General features: G+C 39.1%; 1 protein-coding gene across 2 annotated transcripts; it reads right to left on the bottom strand.

Moving 5' to 3' along the window:
- Positions 1 to 155: 155 nt before the first annotated feature.
- nek10 (NIMA-related kinase 10) lies at positions 156 to 13,833 on the bottom strand. 2 transcript variants are annotated; one of them, XM_067600654.1, is made up of 36 exons: positions 13,578 to 13,833; positions 12,465 to 12,567; positions 12,291 to 12,351; positions 12,028 to 12,164; positions 11,014 to 11,109; positions 10,851 to 10,935; positions 10,679 to 10,720; positions 10,513 to 10,591; positions 10,350 to 10,417; positions 9,641 to 9,720; positions 9,480 to 9,566; positions 8,754 to 8,978; positions 7,619 to 7,758; positions 7,078 to 7,139; positions 6,906 to 6,977; positions 6,747 to 6,811; positions 6,522 to 6,624; positions 6,257 to 6,385; positions 5,981 to 6,118; positions 5,847 to 5,892; positions 5,607 to 5,728; positions 5,069 to 5,171; positions 4,886 to 4,961; positions 4,410 to 4,539; positions 4,220 to 4,290; positions 3,615 to 3,813; positions 3,392 to 3,482; positions 3,244 to 3,309; positions 2,954 to 2,999; positions 2,718 to 2,755; positions 2,444 to 2,544; positions 2,159 to 2,269; positions 1,827 to 1,932; positions 1,614 to 1,657; positions 1,293 to 1,348; positions 156 to 1,021 (listed from the first exon to the last, which is right to left on the bottom strand). In XM_067600654.1, exons 1-36 carry the CDS (start codon positions 13,636 to 13,638, stop codon positions 961 to 963), a joined length of 3,300 nt encoding a protein of 1,099 aa, XP_067456755.1. In that variant the 5' UTR covers positions 13,639 to 13,833; the 3' UTR covers positions 156 to 960. The 2 variants fall into 2 exon arrangements, with proteins under 2 accessions (XP_067456755.1, XP_067456756.1); XM_067600655.1 differs by having other exon boundaries at positions 12,465 to 12,578; positions 13,578 to 13,819.
- Positions 13,834 to 17,409: the final 3,576 nt, after the last annotated feature.

Below are 17,409 nucleotides of genomic sequence, written 5' to 3'. Positions count from 1 at the left end.
CAGAAATCTCTTCTTTTATGGTTTTGGATCTCCCTCATCACATCTGCATAATGTCAAACCTGCACACATATTTCCAGTTCAAAGTGGACTTTCCTCATTGTACAGCAAAGCAGGGTACAGTGTTTATTTTAAAATGATCACAACTAGATATCATCTGCATTAAATAACATTTATTTCATATAATGTCAACTTAGTTTTCTATTCCTTCTACAGATTATACTGACAAATCCCTTTTGGATGAAAGTGCATAAGAAAGCCTTCAGCTGCCATCAACTCTTTAAAATTACAATGAAAATGTTCAGTGAATTACACACAATTTTGATGTTCATTATATCGAAAACCTGGTTTTTTACTGTTTCACAAAGCTGCAGTCAAACATCGTTATATGCTTGAAAATAAATACAGAATGCAGGTGACGGTTAGGTTTCAGCTCTTTGGAAGTGAAATGTATGAGGAAATTTGGCTTTCAGCCACCTAAAAACACATGCTGTGACGTGCAGTCCTGCAGCGAGGAGTTAAAACAGTCAAACTGCTGAGTCTGGTATTGAGAATCTAAAGTGCTAACACAGACAAACCTGAAAAAACAAAACGAAAAGCTTCACACGAGCAGAGTGCCTGGACCCCACAGATAAGCTGTGGATGGTGGTGGATGTGAAGCCGGTTGTTTCTGTTTTTGTGTGTGTGTGTGTGTGTGTGTGTGTGTGTGTGTTTGTGAGAGCCTCATGCAGGTTGGAGGCCAGTTAACTTTGATGTGGAGGTTTGATATGTGTTAACAACAAAATAAATCAACCCTCATTACATGCATGTGCATGTACAGTATAGCACAGTGCAGATATATTAATTCATCTTTGGAGATTCACAGTCACATCACATTTGTACAAATAAGCAGCGCCTGAGAGGAGAAGTACAGTGACATGTTAACACAGAGTATATCGGTGTCTCTTCAGATGCCTCTGTGACTTATGAAGATGAATATGGACGGTGGTCGCTTCTTTTTTGGTAATTTCTTTTCTCTGCATTCCTAAAATCAACACAAAACACATACAATGTTGTGAATGTTGTAAAAAAAGATGAAAAACTGCCTCAAAAAAGAATCTTTGAGCATTTATGAGCTCCACCAAAACACACACTTATGTCACAGCAGTATGTCTCAACAGCTGATTACTTACAACCACTGACTGTTTACAATACCCTGAAACAGCATAGTGCAGTTAAGAAGCTTAAGTTAGCTTATTTTACTGGCTATATAAACAGTATATTGTCAGATTAGCATGTACAAATTCCCTGGTCACCTGCTGTGTGTTGCTTCATAGTAGCTGTTCTCCTCCAGCAACTCTTCTATGATCCCCTGAAAAGGAACATTTGTACAGGAAATCACTTGACCGACAACAGACAGACACTCGATACAACCATCCCAAAGGGGGAAATCAAAGAATTTTGTTCCGCAACGAGACACCAGATCCACCAATGTGAAAACAAAAGTGAAAAAAGGCCAACAAATTAACAAGACAGCATAAATTAAAAAGTTTTACTGACCATCTCTGTATATAACAGACGTTGAACCATGAACACACAAAAAAAACAATCCTTACAACCTTCTCAGAGAAACTGACCTGCATCTGTTCATAAGTGACTCCATCTTTGAGATTCCCATCACCTGTGAGAAGAGAATCAGTTGCGTTAAAATCTAAACATCTAGCCGTGAATTTGTCACTTTTACACAATTTTACACACATTTTTCCTCACCAACCAGAATCAGTAGGAGCAACAGAGCCTGTGGTATTTTGTCTGTTGATGTCTTTTACTGGACATAATGGTTCCTTTACCTGAGTTGTCAGCAGCGTGGGGATCTCCTGTGAAGTGGTGGACCACAGACCACCAGTCTGAACTGGTTGAGCCCAATTCCATCAGCTCTGGAGAAGCCTGGAAGAGCTGCAGGCAAAGAGGAAGGAGACGCTCACTTTGCTTCTGAGCTACAGATGAAACGGACTGGTGAGAAGCTGAGTAATCTGATCTAATTTTGTGATTTCACCAGCAATTTGGCACATATTTGACACCTACTGTATTAACGAGCAAGTAATGGCTCATCTTACCCACAGGTTCAGCTCATTACTAACCACTTAAGTGGATTTGAGAACTGTGAGTCAACTGTACAAACCTTGCTGAGCTCCACTTTCAGGTTGTGTGGGTCGCTCCCGTAGTGGAAGAGAGACTTTTTAAATCTTTCAATGACCCGTCTCTTGATGTTGTGGTGCGGAGCTGGTGGAAGCTACAGGTTAAATGAAGACAATCTCAAGTTAATACCAACACAATCACAGTCAAGTGTAACCACTCCTATCAGACTTTGTGCAATGATTGTAAAATAGTCGGTTTTCCAAGTTGATGGAGATAAAGTTTTGTTTTTCATGAGTTTGGAACAGAAACAATCGTTGTATTACTGTACTTGAGTGATGTATATGATCTTGTGCAGCTGCACAAGGAGCCTCTGGATTGGATCATCAATCTGGCGAAGCTTCTTCTGGGAGACACAGATCCCTGCTGACACTGAGATAAGAGAAAAACCAAACACACTATCTGACTAAGGCTAAAACAAACTTTTACAATGTCCAACTTTTAAAATGTTATGCTTTTTGGGTTGTTTAGGTTGTGTAGTATCTTATCTTATCAGGAGATTTAAAAGCAGAAGGTTAAACATTCCCATCAGGATGAAAAGATACCTGGTTTTGGTTTCATCCTGGCAGCAACAAAATCCCCACTGAGGAGAAACGCAAGTGGGAGAGGCGGATTAATAAGATGTTTCAGGTCAGAAATAAACTAGTGGTTATGTGTTCTGGTGTATCTGCGTCAACAAACATCTGCCTTCATTTAGAGAAAGCAGTTACTCAGAGATGATACTAAGACTTTTCCCCAAACTCTAATGCCAGATGTGTGATGTGTGTTTTTTTTCACTCACCCAGCTACAATTTGGTCAGGTGTAACGGATGATCTGGACATCAACCCTTATATAAAAACAAAAACAAAAAAAACAACCTCATAGCTTGATTAAGTGAGAAAAATCCACAACACAGTGCTCCAAACAATCTGAAAAACTGAAGGCAATAACAAGAGACAAACAAGCGTCCAACTGCGAGAATATAAAACTGTGTGAACATTAATCAGGGAAAAACAGCAGGCACATTTTTCCCTTGGATGGGTTTAAAGTAAAAACCTCATGATGAACATATTTGCAGACAGATAACTAACCGTAGTGTTGTCCTGTAGAGGCAGCAGTGTTTTTGTTAATGGAAAGCTCCTCATCTGAGGCATCATCTACAAAAAACAGGAAGGATTAATTACAGCATGTTATCATTTTGATGTGTGTATAATCCTGTGTGGTGAACAACAGAGTTACCTTGACTGATATTCTGCTTGCTGCTGCTGTTTGAACTGCAGGCTGCAGAACAACGTGGAGCCGGAGATTCAGTCTTCATTAAGGATTTTTCCTGAAAGCAGTGCAGCACATTATCAATTTTAAGAAATTAGTTTTTAAAGAAGGGTTTACAAGTTGGTGAAATCCCACAATAACAGTTAAGTAGATTTTTGCAATGCACAGTTCTTAGTTAAGTTAGTAGTACCTGAGAGAAGAATGAGTTTGTCCTGCTTTTGTGCCTTTCCAGGAAGTACTTCTGCGCTCGTTTCCTGTCTCTCTCTGCTCTCCTTTCCAATGCATTCTGGGAAGTGTAGAGACCATCCATCAGCCTCATCATGAGGTCAGAGATCCTGGAGCTGACAGCCACGATGTCCGGTCGCTGGTCTGCATCTGGACTCAAACACCTGACAGGACGTCCCATTAACAGAAAAGAGTACAATTATAAATACATTAGAACAATTGATAACTTTAATGTGCATTACGTGACTTTCAACCGATTGAAAGTAGCATGAAATACACAAAAATGAAATATGAAATAACAATTATACAGGGGAAATGCATTTAAGTGGATTCTGTAGCCTACTCTTCTCAGATGAGGTAATCTAAAGTCTAGGAAATGAATCAACGGAAGCCTGTATAGCACCAATGGATCAAAATAACCGCCACTATTGTGAAATCGTAGCGAGCCAACGGTCCGACTTACTGTTAACCTTACCATATAACTAATGGAAATCCTTTAAACATACCTGGTGAAGATGCAGTGCATTTTTTTTTATCATCAATAACATCATTTCAAAACAAAAGTCTCACCATCTGATCATGTCTACGACTCTCTCTGAGAAAGCTCCTTCTTCAATCGGCTCATAAACAGCCTCGACAATCTACAAGCACAGAATGAAGGACAAAGGTCAACAACTGAAGACAGAGAGAAAAACAATTTAAGTTTAGATGTGAATTTTGTGTGTGTGTGTGTGTGTGTGTGTGTGTGTGTTCATGGTACCTTGTTGGCCAGTGACAGCATGTTGCTGCTGTAGAACGGAGGCTGTAAAGTGGCCATCTGATAGAGGATACAGCCCAAAGCCCAGATGTCAGCTTTCTCCCCATATGGCTCGTTCTTCACAATCTCTGGACTAACAAACACAAACACACACATCTTTACTTATGAGGACGCTCTTATGCATTCCCTAGTAACTAACCCTAAACCTAATCTTAACCTTAATCCTAAAAACAGCCCTTTGAAAAGTTGGGGACTGAATAAAATATCCTATTTTCCAAAAATGTCCTCACGCTTGAGGTCTAATACTGAAATTGATCCTCACAAAACACATTTTCTGACTTACTTTTAGTGGCATTTAGCTGTGCAGATACTTTTGTTTTTATTTGTCCAGATTTTGAGGCATCTGTCTCTGATATATCCCCAATATCTTCCCAATACAATGGACAAAAAGCAGCTGGATGCTCAGATGAGTTCCTCACCAAGAGTAAAGGATGGTGCCAACCACTGACGTGAGCTTGCTGTTCTCCTGCTTCTGCTTAGCAAGACCGAAGTCAGCTTCAAGTAGGGGAAAGACACGGGTTGTACTGTTATCATAAGACAAGACAGGGCGATATGATATAAATGAAGATGTGTGGTGTGGAAAACCATTAATACACACTCACTGATGGTGACTTTGTCTTTCTCCCCCAGCATGATGTTGTTTGGCGTGAGGTCGCGGTGGACTATTCTCTTCTCCTTGTGCAGGTATCTCAGGGCCAAACACATCTGAGGGAACGTGGAGAAGTTATATTCATTAGTATTAAACTTGTTAGAAGTATTTTGGAGAAACTGAGATGTTTACATTCAGCCAAAATGTTTCTCCTTTGCAGAAGAAATTATTTACATTCAGATTTTAGGCTTTTATTCAAGAATATTAGCAACGGGCACCAAAATAGATCAAAACTGATGGAGAAAGTCCACTGGATAATGTGGGAACACTTTACTTGGGGAATCTTCTGATACTAAACTTACTATCGAGTGTAAATAATGCGTCAGTCAAAAGTCTCTTGAGATTCCAGTTATTCCCACAACTCTCAGAACATATACTTTTGTCTGCTTTTATTACTCACATAGGACCACCCAAAAGTAGCGTACTGATCTTTCTGCAGATGTGTCTTGAGAGAAATGTCCCCAAAGGAAATGAAGTTCAGCAGTCTTTACCTGTATGAATATATTCCATAATCTGTCCTCAGTGAACTGCTGCTGCTTCTCCTTCAGAGAGTTAAAATGTTCAGCCAGCGGCACTCCTTCGATCAGCTCCATCACAATGTACAGCTTGTCACCTCAAATGAGCAGTTTCACTATGGTTAATACAATCTGAGAGGGACAGGGAGGTTGTGCAAGCCGTGCTAAAATATCTTATAGTTTTGTGATGAACAGCAAAAATAATGATCCTCCTACCTTCCAAAAATGTCTTGTAGTATTTAACAATATTTGGGTGTGTCATCTAGAGAAGAGGAACCAAGAAACACATTAACTACACAAAATATGGACCTACTTGTTCATGTTATCAGATTAAAATTGAAACTTTGTGCCTGTTCTTTGATGATTGTGAGCTCAGAGATGATCTTCTCCACGTTACTGTCTCTGGACTTCTTGTCTTTGCCAAAAACCGGGTTGTGGAGGTTCACCTCCTTCAGAGCCAGAAGATTCTGGCCACTCTGCTTTCGGACCTGTCGTTGGGTATATTTATTGAAATCATTGACTCTTGATGTGAACCACTCTTAAATGAGGGTCACAAAGATGCAAAATTGACCCAAACCAATGTTGCTGAATGCAGTTGCTGCCAGTTTTAAGGATGTTCTTTGTACCTTGAAGACGCTTCCAAAGGCTCCGGTGCCTAGATGGTCGAGTATGGAGTAACCGTTGATCACTCTGAGGGCGGGCCGGTTCTGGTCCACAGCCTCAATACTCTCTCTCAGGCCATCCAGTTCCTCCTCCTGCATTACAAGAACGCCACATCAGTGTGCAAGATAAATTATCCTGCTTATTAATCCCAAAACACAATTATACATATTTTACTGATGAAAAGCAGCTGAATATACAGATTAATCCATTTAGATCCTGTTTCCTTACAGTGAAGAGTGAAACTTTGGTTCGAAGTCCCTCATAGGCCGTGAGGTCCCGCACGTAATGGCCAACATCAATAAACAACTCAAAGAGGTCTGTGGGAAAGAGTCTGAAATAACAACACCAAAACAGATATCCAGCATTAGCTACATTTAAATGATACATGCTTGAACTTAAAGTTATATGTATATAATATATTTAAAATAATATGCTGTGTTTTTTAAACTTTACCTCTTAAACAGATGTCTGTTTCTTTCTACACTAAATAGAAACCGCAGGGCCCGGAATGCATAGCACTGCCAACATGTGAACAGATTTACAGATATGTGACTTTCTGGTAGTTAAATTTATACTCAAATGTAACTTAAATACATATATGAAGCCGTATACCTGCAACGATGTGACATTTGGTCCAGAGTTTTGTGGTAATACCAACTTTGCTATTATATAGACCCCATTTTCCTAAGAAAAGAATGTCAAAATGACACAAAGTTCAAAATGATCCACATGTGGTCATTTGCTACAAATCTGGACTATATGTATTTTAGGGACTTTTCCTTACCTGCACAATGTGGTGAGCAGATGTGTCATCCAGACTAAGCTCGGTCAGAGCTGTACAGCAGGCTGGAAAATGATTAGAGAGGGAGGGGATATGACTTAATTTAAGAACTCATACATGCAATCTTTTAGTCTCAGTCTAATCAACAGCTGTGAACATTAACAACATGAAAGGAAGACTGGAAACCCCGAAGCTTTTGAGCTGGAACATTTTACATCTCTCTGTAGATACTTACTGCAAAAGCTATGCTGAATAATAAAATGTTAACAGTTTAATAACAAAATGAGCGTCTTTAGACATCCAGAAACAGAAAATTTACAACCATTGCCTCTAAAATGATAGATACAGTGAGCCAAGTCTCAGTGGTCAGCATTCTCACTTCAGGAAAACACTGTTTACATTCTCAGCTACTGATTGAGACTCCTCTGGGGGAGGATTTGTCTGAATTGTGCAGTGGTAAGCACAAGTAGAAATACACTGTAAAAACTCTCGAGAAAATGCTAAATTTCCTGTGTAGTACGCGATAGTTGTGTATTCTCCTGACCTGACTGCAGGGCCGTAGTGTTGTCCACCTCCTCCTGCGGACTGAGCTCCTCTCTGATGTGTTCTGTCTGAATGCGGCCGGCGGCGTTGGCGCTGGAGAGCGTCTCAATGGACGAGCGGTCAGAGACGTACTGCCTGTCACTGCAAGGGTTATTATATACATGGTATGTCATGGTGTTAAATGATGTGAATAGCAACATGGATTTGTCATTTGTTTTTGGCCTGAGGGTGAAGCTTTGTAACTGAACTCTCTTGTGATGCTGGTTACTTAGTTGTTGTGCTGTCCTCTATCATTAGCTGTTGAAAAACACTGTCAGAGGTTTTGTTTCAGAAGAGCAAAGAGATTCTTTTCCAAAACAGATTACAAGCCAGAAAGCTGGTTTGGAAGGCAAGAAATCTCAGAAACTATTTTGTGGAATAAGGCGGTCTAAATCTGAACCCTTTACAATTTACAAACACTCTTCTTTTATTTAAAGAGCTACTCCATCAATTTAGTGTTGTACTTGCACAAAGTTTGGGGACTCAAAAGAGGCAGATTAAAAAACAGATCGATCAAAAGTGATGCTGCAGAAGCTGAGATATTCTGATTTTTAGTATCTAATATGGGTGAAGTTAAAAAAAAACGCTGGATCCTACATTTCTCATCATGCAACCAACAGCATGTTTTTGTCAGACCCTCTCTGCCTGGGAAACACCAATATCTTTCAAATTCCACGCCCCAGTTTATAGTCTCCCAAGCCCAAGTTGAGATAACCTTGCAGACATCTGGGTCTAATGAAAGACACTATCATTTATGGGAAATGTAGGATCCAGTGTTTTCAGAGTTTGACCCATACTAGACTAAAAGTCTGCATGTCTTGGCCTCTGTTGGTCTGATCATTCTTTTTTTTTTAATGTATCTCTTATGAGTCCCCCAACTTTAACGAGATGCAATACTAAATTACTGAAGCATCCCTCTAAGACCATAAATCACTTCAGTGTGGTCAGAACAGAACCCATTGTAGCTCTGACCAGAGATTTTCTGGAAATGTACAGTACACATGGGTAATGTTTGTAAAAGTAAAAAGGTTTTGGTTGAATAGAGAGGCTGTTTTAATTTTGACTGTGGTACTGTACTATCGCTCAGTCTCAACAACCTGCTGAGCAGACGGAGCAGCGGCTGCACCACCCCCCAGCTCCGGATCTCTGTCCTGGTGTCGGGATCCTCGCAGAGTTGGACCAGCACCCAGGCGATGCTCCACAGCAGCTTCAGGTGCTGGCCGTGCAGGAGGCTCAGCAGCACCGGCAGCCCCTCCAGCTCCCTCACCTGATCCCTCACCTGACGCACCGGGGACAGGAGCCTCAGCAGCTCCGCACTCATCCTGAAGCAAACAAGTTCAACTCCCATGTTATATGAATATTACCTGACATTTGGGATCGTTATAGAAACTTAATTAGTTTGCCAGTAAAAATGTTTTTTTTAATCTTGAGCTCTCATTTCCAAAGTAGCATTCTTATATTGTCTTTGTCTTACAACCGTTAATTGATTCATGCTGCTTTCCATGTTTTTATTATTGTTTTTCATGTTAATTTATTGTTTTAAATCATATTAATCCTTTCTAGCTGAACTTAAAAAAAAGTACTGTGCTAATTAGGATTTTTATTAGTTTGCTAAAAAGGGTCATATGTTAAACGGCATATCTGAAACTGCAAGATCGATGTTTTTGTGTCCCAGCAGATAAGAGAAGAGATAAGATGAGTCAACTTTTATCAGCACTAGTCATTACAATGTAGACACAACATTTTATCTAACACTGACAACACCTCAACCAAGTAATTTAAATAGTCACAGTCTCAAATGAGAGCAAGAAGTGGTCACTTACCTCTTTGACAGCAGGTCATATTCCTGCAGTATTACTAGAAGGTTCTCCACTATCGGAAGCTCCCCAATCTCCTCCTTGTATTCTCGACTACAGAAAAAACATAATTCGCAACAGATTGTATTATAAATGTATTTAATACCTTAAATGAAGTATTTTCTTACCTCTCAGCCAAAGTGGTGAGTGCCAGCAGGGCTCCCAGTAGCACGCTGCTATCTGTTGTGGATAAGAGCTTAACCAGGGTCTGGAAAGTGTTTACTTAATTAGATCTTTTCCCACAAAGTACAATGAATGCAGATAAATCAGTGACAATAATTCAGTGCAGAGAAACACAGACAACACAATAATATCCACTATTCTCATAAAAGGATGTCATGACTTTGTGCTGTTCTTAATGTTTTTCATCTGTTTGACTGACAAGTAAATATTTGCAAAGTTTAAAAATAGAGCCTGACTAGTGGAGCCTAAAGGCTGTGGTGTTCACTATCCAAAATATGAAAACGGGAAACAATAATGATGGTTTTACTATTTTTAGAGCAAGAGTATGGAGATAAATGTGTAACGTTGGTGACACCACAAGAGAGGTTCTTGAAATCTAAATGATTTATTCCCATGGGAAAATCAATGTTCATGACTATTTCCAAGTATCTGCCAGTTAGATTATGAAATGTTTTTGGATGTAAATTTCAAATTTTGGCTTAAGTGTGGTGTAAGAGTGCTCTACACTACAAATTCATCATTATCTATACAACATGTAGTGAGTAGTGCATTGGTACAGTGCACAATAATGTCTTTATATTGGCTTAGACATACATATGATTTGAAAACAAACAGCACATAATCACAGATAACTTATCACGACTTATCTCTTACCCTGTGAGCGCCACTCTCGATGACCCAGCCTCTTTGATTTTCAACAGCAGACAGCTTCTGAAACATGTCTGTGGAGCAATCGGTAAACCCAGCGTTGATGAGGATGTACACAAGACTTCAGTTATCAGTGTCTGTCTATCACGTTGCCCTTTAGATTACTCACAGGTCATTGTGACCAGCTTCTGCACGGCAAACGCCTGTTCGCCACAAGATATGTACATGGCAGTGACAGAATCCATATACTAAAAGAGATACAGAGCAGGGATGAGGAGGAAAATAGAAATATATGGATATATATATAAAGCCTGTTTAGCCATGGGAGCATTTACCCTGGCAAGTAAATTGATGCCTCGGAGTTGATGGAGGAGTTTCTAAAAGAGGAAGCAGTTAAAAGAGACAGTTATTGTTTTGAATCTTTTGTTGAACTCATATAATAAACGTGGAAGCAGTTATAGAGTATAATAAACATGAAAATAGGATTCACGGAAAATCAAGTTGCACCTGATGGTAGGGGTCTCTGATCAGCAGTCGCAGGCAGATCAGAACTCTGAGGACTGACTCAGGCACTGCGTGATCAATCCATTCACTATAGAGGGAGGAAATATTGTTAGTAACTTGAGCCATCGGTGTGACATGAGCATAAATGTTATCCAAGGTGTTTTACCTGCAGAGTCGGTTCTTGACCAGAGAAGCAAGGATGTCAGAGAAGAGTTTGTGCAGTGGGTGGCTGCTGAAACATCTTTGGTCTCTGTATGTTATGCTGAAAAATGGATATAGCCTTGTTATAGTAAGGTCCAAAATAGTACAGACAGTATTTAATTTTTTTTAAAGAAACAGTTAATCTAATGCAAGTTCAGTCAATTTCTACTTTACAAACTCTGCTGAAGTCAATAGGAGCATTAAATAAACAACAAGTTAACCTCTTTTGTTGCTTTCTCCAAAACTTTTGGCCCTCTTAACATCTTCAAAATGTAGAAAATATAAGATATCGCAAACAACATGTGCAATATAATAAAGGCTGACAAATAATTGCATTGTGGGTGTAGGAGATCAATATTTTGCTCAGTCATGCCTATATATTCTGCATGTTCTGGTCACATATAGGGCAGGGGATCTAACCTCAATACTTGTTAGTAACACCTAAAATGTGTCTTTATTGCACCGAGTATTGAAAACTGTCAATTTCAGACTATTTTACTTTACTTAAAGTTCTTGTACAACTGCTTGTTTTTAGACAACATTTAACATTTGAAACCTTTGGCTTCTTTTGTTAAATGAAAGAACATTTAAACATTTCTATTTCTTAAAGTAAGGTTTAGAAGAAATATTGTTGTGTGTGTCAGTGCAGATATCATAAAGGGAATTTGTATTGAAAATTTTTAGATGTTGCACAGCCTTAATTACATATACGTACTCGTATACATCCAACAAAGTCAGCCTGCCTCTGTAGGAAGCTCATTATTGTGGAAATATGGGAGATAATGATGTAAATGTTGACTTTTTGGATCCACAGTGCAATTATTCAGTTCTTACACACTTTGCTGCACAAGATGGTTGGAGCAAATTTGATGAACTTAACTTTACTCACTATGTATTGTGGTCCTATGACCTTAATTTAGCTGATTTAGCTCAAAGAAATGGCAGATATCAAGATTATAAACTCCCTGGGAAGGTAAACCTGAATTTTTCCAGCTCAGATGCTTCACTGCTGATGTCGTTCTCACTCCTGTGTGTTTTGGTGTCTTTTTGTAGACGCTGGCCTTGGGATCTGCTGGCTCCACTGCTGCGTGCTTTACTGTGACTCAGTGCTGCCACCTGCAACACATGGTGTCTCATACCTCAGTGTGTATTCACAGACCTGAAGAAATATGAGCTGATTTGTATCGTTATCAAAATGTCTAGACACACTGCCTCAGAGCAAAGTCATTTGTTGTTTTTCACCTCTTGTCTGGGGCCGCTTTTGGCGAGGAGGGACTGAAGCCGCCTGAGATCATGAGATGCCCTAAAAAAAAAAACATGCTTATCAGTTGATTAGTTTTTTGTCATATCAAGGAAATACATTTTTAAATTATGTAACAGGCTGTTAAATAACTGTGAGGAAATAACACAGCTTACTTGCTCTGGATTCCTGTGGTTTTCAGGGGCGATTTTTCTCCTTGTCTCACTTTTTTAACTGGGTTGGACATTTTCAGTGCACCCCTTTGTTTCCATGAGTATCCTGTGGATCAACTTGAAATGTTTATGATACAAAGTGACTTTTAGCCAGTGTAAATTTAAGTAAATTTTCAGGTACTGTTCTTAAGTACAGTTTTGAGGTACTTAAGTATTTCCATTTGATGCTACTTTATACTTCCACTCCACTACATTTCAGAGGGAAATATTGTACTTTCTACTCCACTACATTTATTTGACAACGTCAGTAACTTTTCAGATGAAGATTTGACACAATGGGTAATATAACAAGCTTTTAAAATACAACAGATTGTTAAAGATGAAACCAGTGGTTTCCAACCTTTTTGGCTTTTGACGTCTTACAAAAAGCAGTGTGTAGTCGGGGTCACATTTCAGATGTCTATGAGTTGATAACAGCTCCAAATAGTGATTTTTCCCTCTAAACTTCTCACATGGTTTCATTTCAATAAATGTTCAAATGATCCAAAGATTAGAGAAAAAGTCTAAAAACTGAAACAGATTCAGAACTTTGTTTTTTCTTCTTTCATCTCCCATTAATCATCTCATGACCCCTCAAATTCATCTGGTGATCCTTTGAAGGGGCCCGACCCCTAGGTTGGGAACCACCGTACTAAACTAGCTAACTGTATAACTAGCTCCACCTCCAGCAGCTACAACAGTAACATGCTGCTCTAACACTGATGCTTAAGTATTAATAATCTAATGATGTCATATATAATAATATATCAGTCAGAGGGTCCAAACCACTACTTTTACTGCAATATTTTAACTACATTTTGCTACTAATACTTAAACTTAAGTAATATTTTCCATGCAGGACTTTTACTTGTAATGGAGTATTTTTACATTGCTGTATTGGTTCTGCTCTTAAGGATCTGAATACTTCTTCCACTATTGCATTTAGCCTGTCTTATGCAGGCATTTCAAAATCCAGCAGTGAAAACACAGCTAGCTAGGATAGCTTAGACTATTTTAGTTTGAGCTGGTTTTCTATGTTAACTTGCAGTTTAAAAAAGACAAGTCAAAGTTTCTTACCCTTTCTCCAGCATCGCAAATTAGCAGTAGTTGATTTGGGTTGCTGGACACATTTCCTCATTAAATATCCTTAGTCATAGCTATAGCCTGTATAATTTATATACATATAAGCGACATCTTTGTTATTCTTGACACAGCAGACGCCCCGAAATGAGCAAATAAGCAGGAACAACGCTCAAACTCACCGCATTTTCAACCAATCAAAGCGGGCGGTATTGGACGGTCTTGTTGCCATGGATACAACAGACGCTGTTGTGACATTGGAATGTCGTTGGACAACTTGACGCCACACACACAGTCATATTGTAAATAAACTGCAGCTAATAATGTAAAATAGCAAATAAGTTATAAACTAGTTTGGTAAAATGACTTATTTAAGTAAACTTCTTATAACCGTTTTATTAAAATTTACGACCCTGATGACAGAGTAGGAGGTGTAATCAGATCATTGGTGGAAAGTAACTAAGTACATTTACTCAAGTACTGCACTTAAGTACAAATTTGAGGTATTTGTACTTTTTTCTTCCACTCCACTACATTTCAGAGGGAAATATTGTACTTTCTACTCCACTACATTTATTTTACAGCTTCAGTTACTTTTCAGATGAATATTTGACACAATGGTTAATATAACATGCTTTTAAAATACAACACATTGTTAAAGATGAAACCAGTGGTTTCCAACTTTTCTGGCTTTTGATGTCTTACAAAAAGCAGTGTGTAGTCGGGGTCACATGTCCGATGTCTATGAGTTATTAACAGCTCCACCAAATAATGATTTTTCCATCTAAACTTCTCACATGGTTTCATTTCAATAAATGTTCAAATGATCCAAAGATTAGAGAAAAAGTCTAAAAAGTGAACCAGATTCAGAACTTTGTTTTTTCTTCTTTCCTCTCCCATTAATCATCTCATGACCCCTCAGATTTATCTAGTGACCCCTTGAAAGGGCCCGACCCCTAGGTTGGGAACCACTGGACTAAACTAGCTAACTGTATATAAAGTAGTTCAAACTAGCTCCACTTCCAGCAGCTACAACAGTAACATGCTGCTCTAACACTGATGCTTCAGTATTAATAATCTAATGATGTCATATATATTAACATATCAGTCAGTAGGACAAAATCAGTGATTTTACATTAATACTATAACTACATTTTGTTGCTAATATTTATGTACTTTTACTTAAGTGGGGTTTTTCTGGAATTTTTAATATGGTAAAAGGAGTAGATATAATTTTAAGGATTTTAACGAGATAATTTGAACCTCTTTGTGGGAAAGACCATATCAAATACAAATTATTATTCAAGCCAGAGTATTTTATATACATCTGGAAGGGATCTTTAAGTAAATGATCTGAATACTTTTTCCACCACTGGCTGTAATTAGTTTAGGATGTTCTGATGAAAATTGCTCCAAAAGTCTCCTTGCGCGAACGTCTAGTTATCGCGAGAACACACCGGGACTCAAAGGAATTGTACATTATCGCGAGTGTTCCCTCCCTTTCAGATTCACGTACGACTTACGCAATTCGTTCGGCGTAGTTCCGTTAGGCACGGGAGGCGTTACGTGCCTCATAGTGCGCAGCTCAAGTAGAAGCAGCGAGGAGGGGAATGTCGGCTTGTGAATGATCGGTTTTTGAGGCGGCAGGGAGCGTCAACGTTATGGGTGAGACCGCTGCTCTCAGCTACTGTCACAACATATTCAGAAAACGGTGTTGTTAAACGGCAACTGTGATGATTTGTGTTCGCGCTGGATCCGCTATTTGAACATTTTTGGCTTTGCCGCTATTTAGCTTCTGCAGTTGTCTGAGCAACCAACGCCCAGTCGTGGATGGGCAGCTAGCTCGTTAGCTGTTAGCAGGCAGCCTAACCTAACGGGAGTGTCACTTCCTGTCTTTAGCTCTTTAGCAAACTGTAAACGTTTCTGTGTGCGTTATAAGCTTACCTAAGAAACTACGTTAACACTCCTGTTGGGGTTACATTCAACTGTTTTGTAAAGCTTCCCTATAAGTACCAGCAGTGTGACTAACTAAGCTAACTTAGTGTCGTATGTTGGATTAAACAGCTCACGTTAACGCTAACTTGTTTGAACCGAGGGAAACGGCATGCAATGCTTTATATTTGGCTGTTACACCCTCTTTGTATACGTTAAATAGTACCAAATTAAGCAGAATATAGTCACTTCGGCTAGATATTCAGTTTGTCCATGGAGACCTTTTCAAATTGCTTCAACCACTAATTTACCATTGAATATTTATCTCAGCACTCCTCGTACTCTTTACGCCTTTGCACTATTTGTATTCTGTTTACAGGTCACAGAAACGGTTTCACCTGTATATAGTCATTGCCTGCGTATATTTCTGAAGATTGTTGTGTTGTTATTCAGTTTAAGTACATTGAGAGCTACTAAAACGGAGTCAAATCCCCGGTGTGCGTAAACATACTTGGTCAATAAATATCTGATTCTGAAAATACGTAGAGAAATATCACTCTCTGTCGTTTGTGTGCCAGAGATGAGGCTGCATATATGTATATGTATATGTGTGATCAATAGTTTGATTATACTGCTATGGTTGGAGTAGCTACGTTAGACAATCAAAGCCAAACCCGGAGGATGTGTCACGATAAGGCATAAGGAGGGCACGACTGCCATCTAATCTGGATTACAGTGGATCTAGTACCTCAGAGTTCATGTTTTGACTTTTAAGGTCATTGGCCTCAGACTGTGACCTCTAAATCAGAATACTGTGCTTGAACCGAAGTCATAAAATTGGTGTTCTGTTCAGGACAACCATTGTAAAATTTGCACAATCAAACGATAATTTAGTCATCCACCACTTCCTTTAGCAGACCTGTCAGGCACCGCCGGAAAAGGAAACAGACAGTTGTCATTTTAATATGACAGTTGTCAGTTTTTCTCGGTTGTGATAAAAGATGAATGTGGTTTGTCGGGAAACCAACTTGCAAAGTCACAGTAAGATTAAACAGTGAAGCAGTGGGACGTTGCTCAGATTAAACCGTACATCCTGCGAGTAAATCAGCATATTAAGTAATATTAATTGATAGCGTATCTCAGAAGACATGTGGGCTGCTGTAGGCAGGAGATGCTCCAGCGTGAGAGGCAGAAATCCTCTCCTCGCCACAGGCGTAAAGCTGAAAGAAAGCTGCAACACTGAAAGGGCCTTGCTTTAAAGTGCAACTGACATTAAAGGAACAAGTGGAGCGGAATATGTACAACACTGGTCAAATGTCTGTGTTGTTACAGTTGCGCAGATCATGAATCATTTTGCCCCAGGCTTTACTGCTTTGGAAACAGATTCTGGAGACAGAATGGTTTGCTTGTCAAATGGCCTGAGATTGATTCTGTGTTGCTTTTTTTATTTTTGTGCCCTCTCCCTTTGCTTTCTGACCCTGGAAACACTGGCCTTTCCTGCACATTGGGATCGCATCACACTGACCTGCATAAAACAGCTGTAAGTATTGAAATAATCTTTATGTCTGAAGTAAGATTAATTTCTTCAACCTGATGATGAGGATGATGGAACCTGTTGCAAGTTCATCCCTGCAGAATGTCATTTTACATTTTAGTCACAATCATAAGGTCTCCAGTACCACCTTTGTCATGCTTAATCACAATTAAGATGTATGACATGATGCTCACAACACATATATCCATTTGAATATTTCACTTGGTGTAAATGTGATTTTATATTCAGTGAAAGCAGGATATTATTTCAAGTTGCCAAATATTGTTGGAATTTTTTAAAATCTACCTTTTAATCCACTTGAGGCAAGATTTCAGAGCAACATTGGGAACATTAGGGTTCCGG

This window comes from Thunnus thynnus, chromosome 10 (genome assembly GCF_963924715.1).
Source record: "Thunnus thynnus chromosome 10, fThuThy2.1, whole genome shotgun sequence".
Classification (NCBI taxonomy): domain Eukaryota; kingdom Metazoa; phylum Chordata; class Actinopteri; order Scombriformes; family Scombridae; genus Thunnus; species Thunnus thynnus.
The sequence above is the reverse complement of the archived record's forward strand: the minus strand, read 5'-3'. Positions and strand labels throughout refer to the sequence as shown.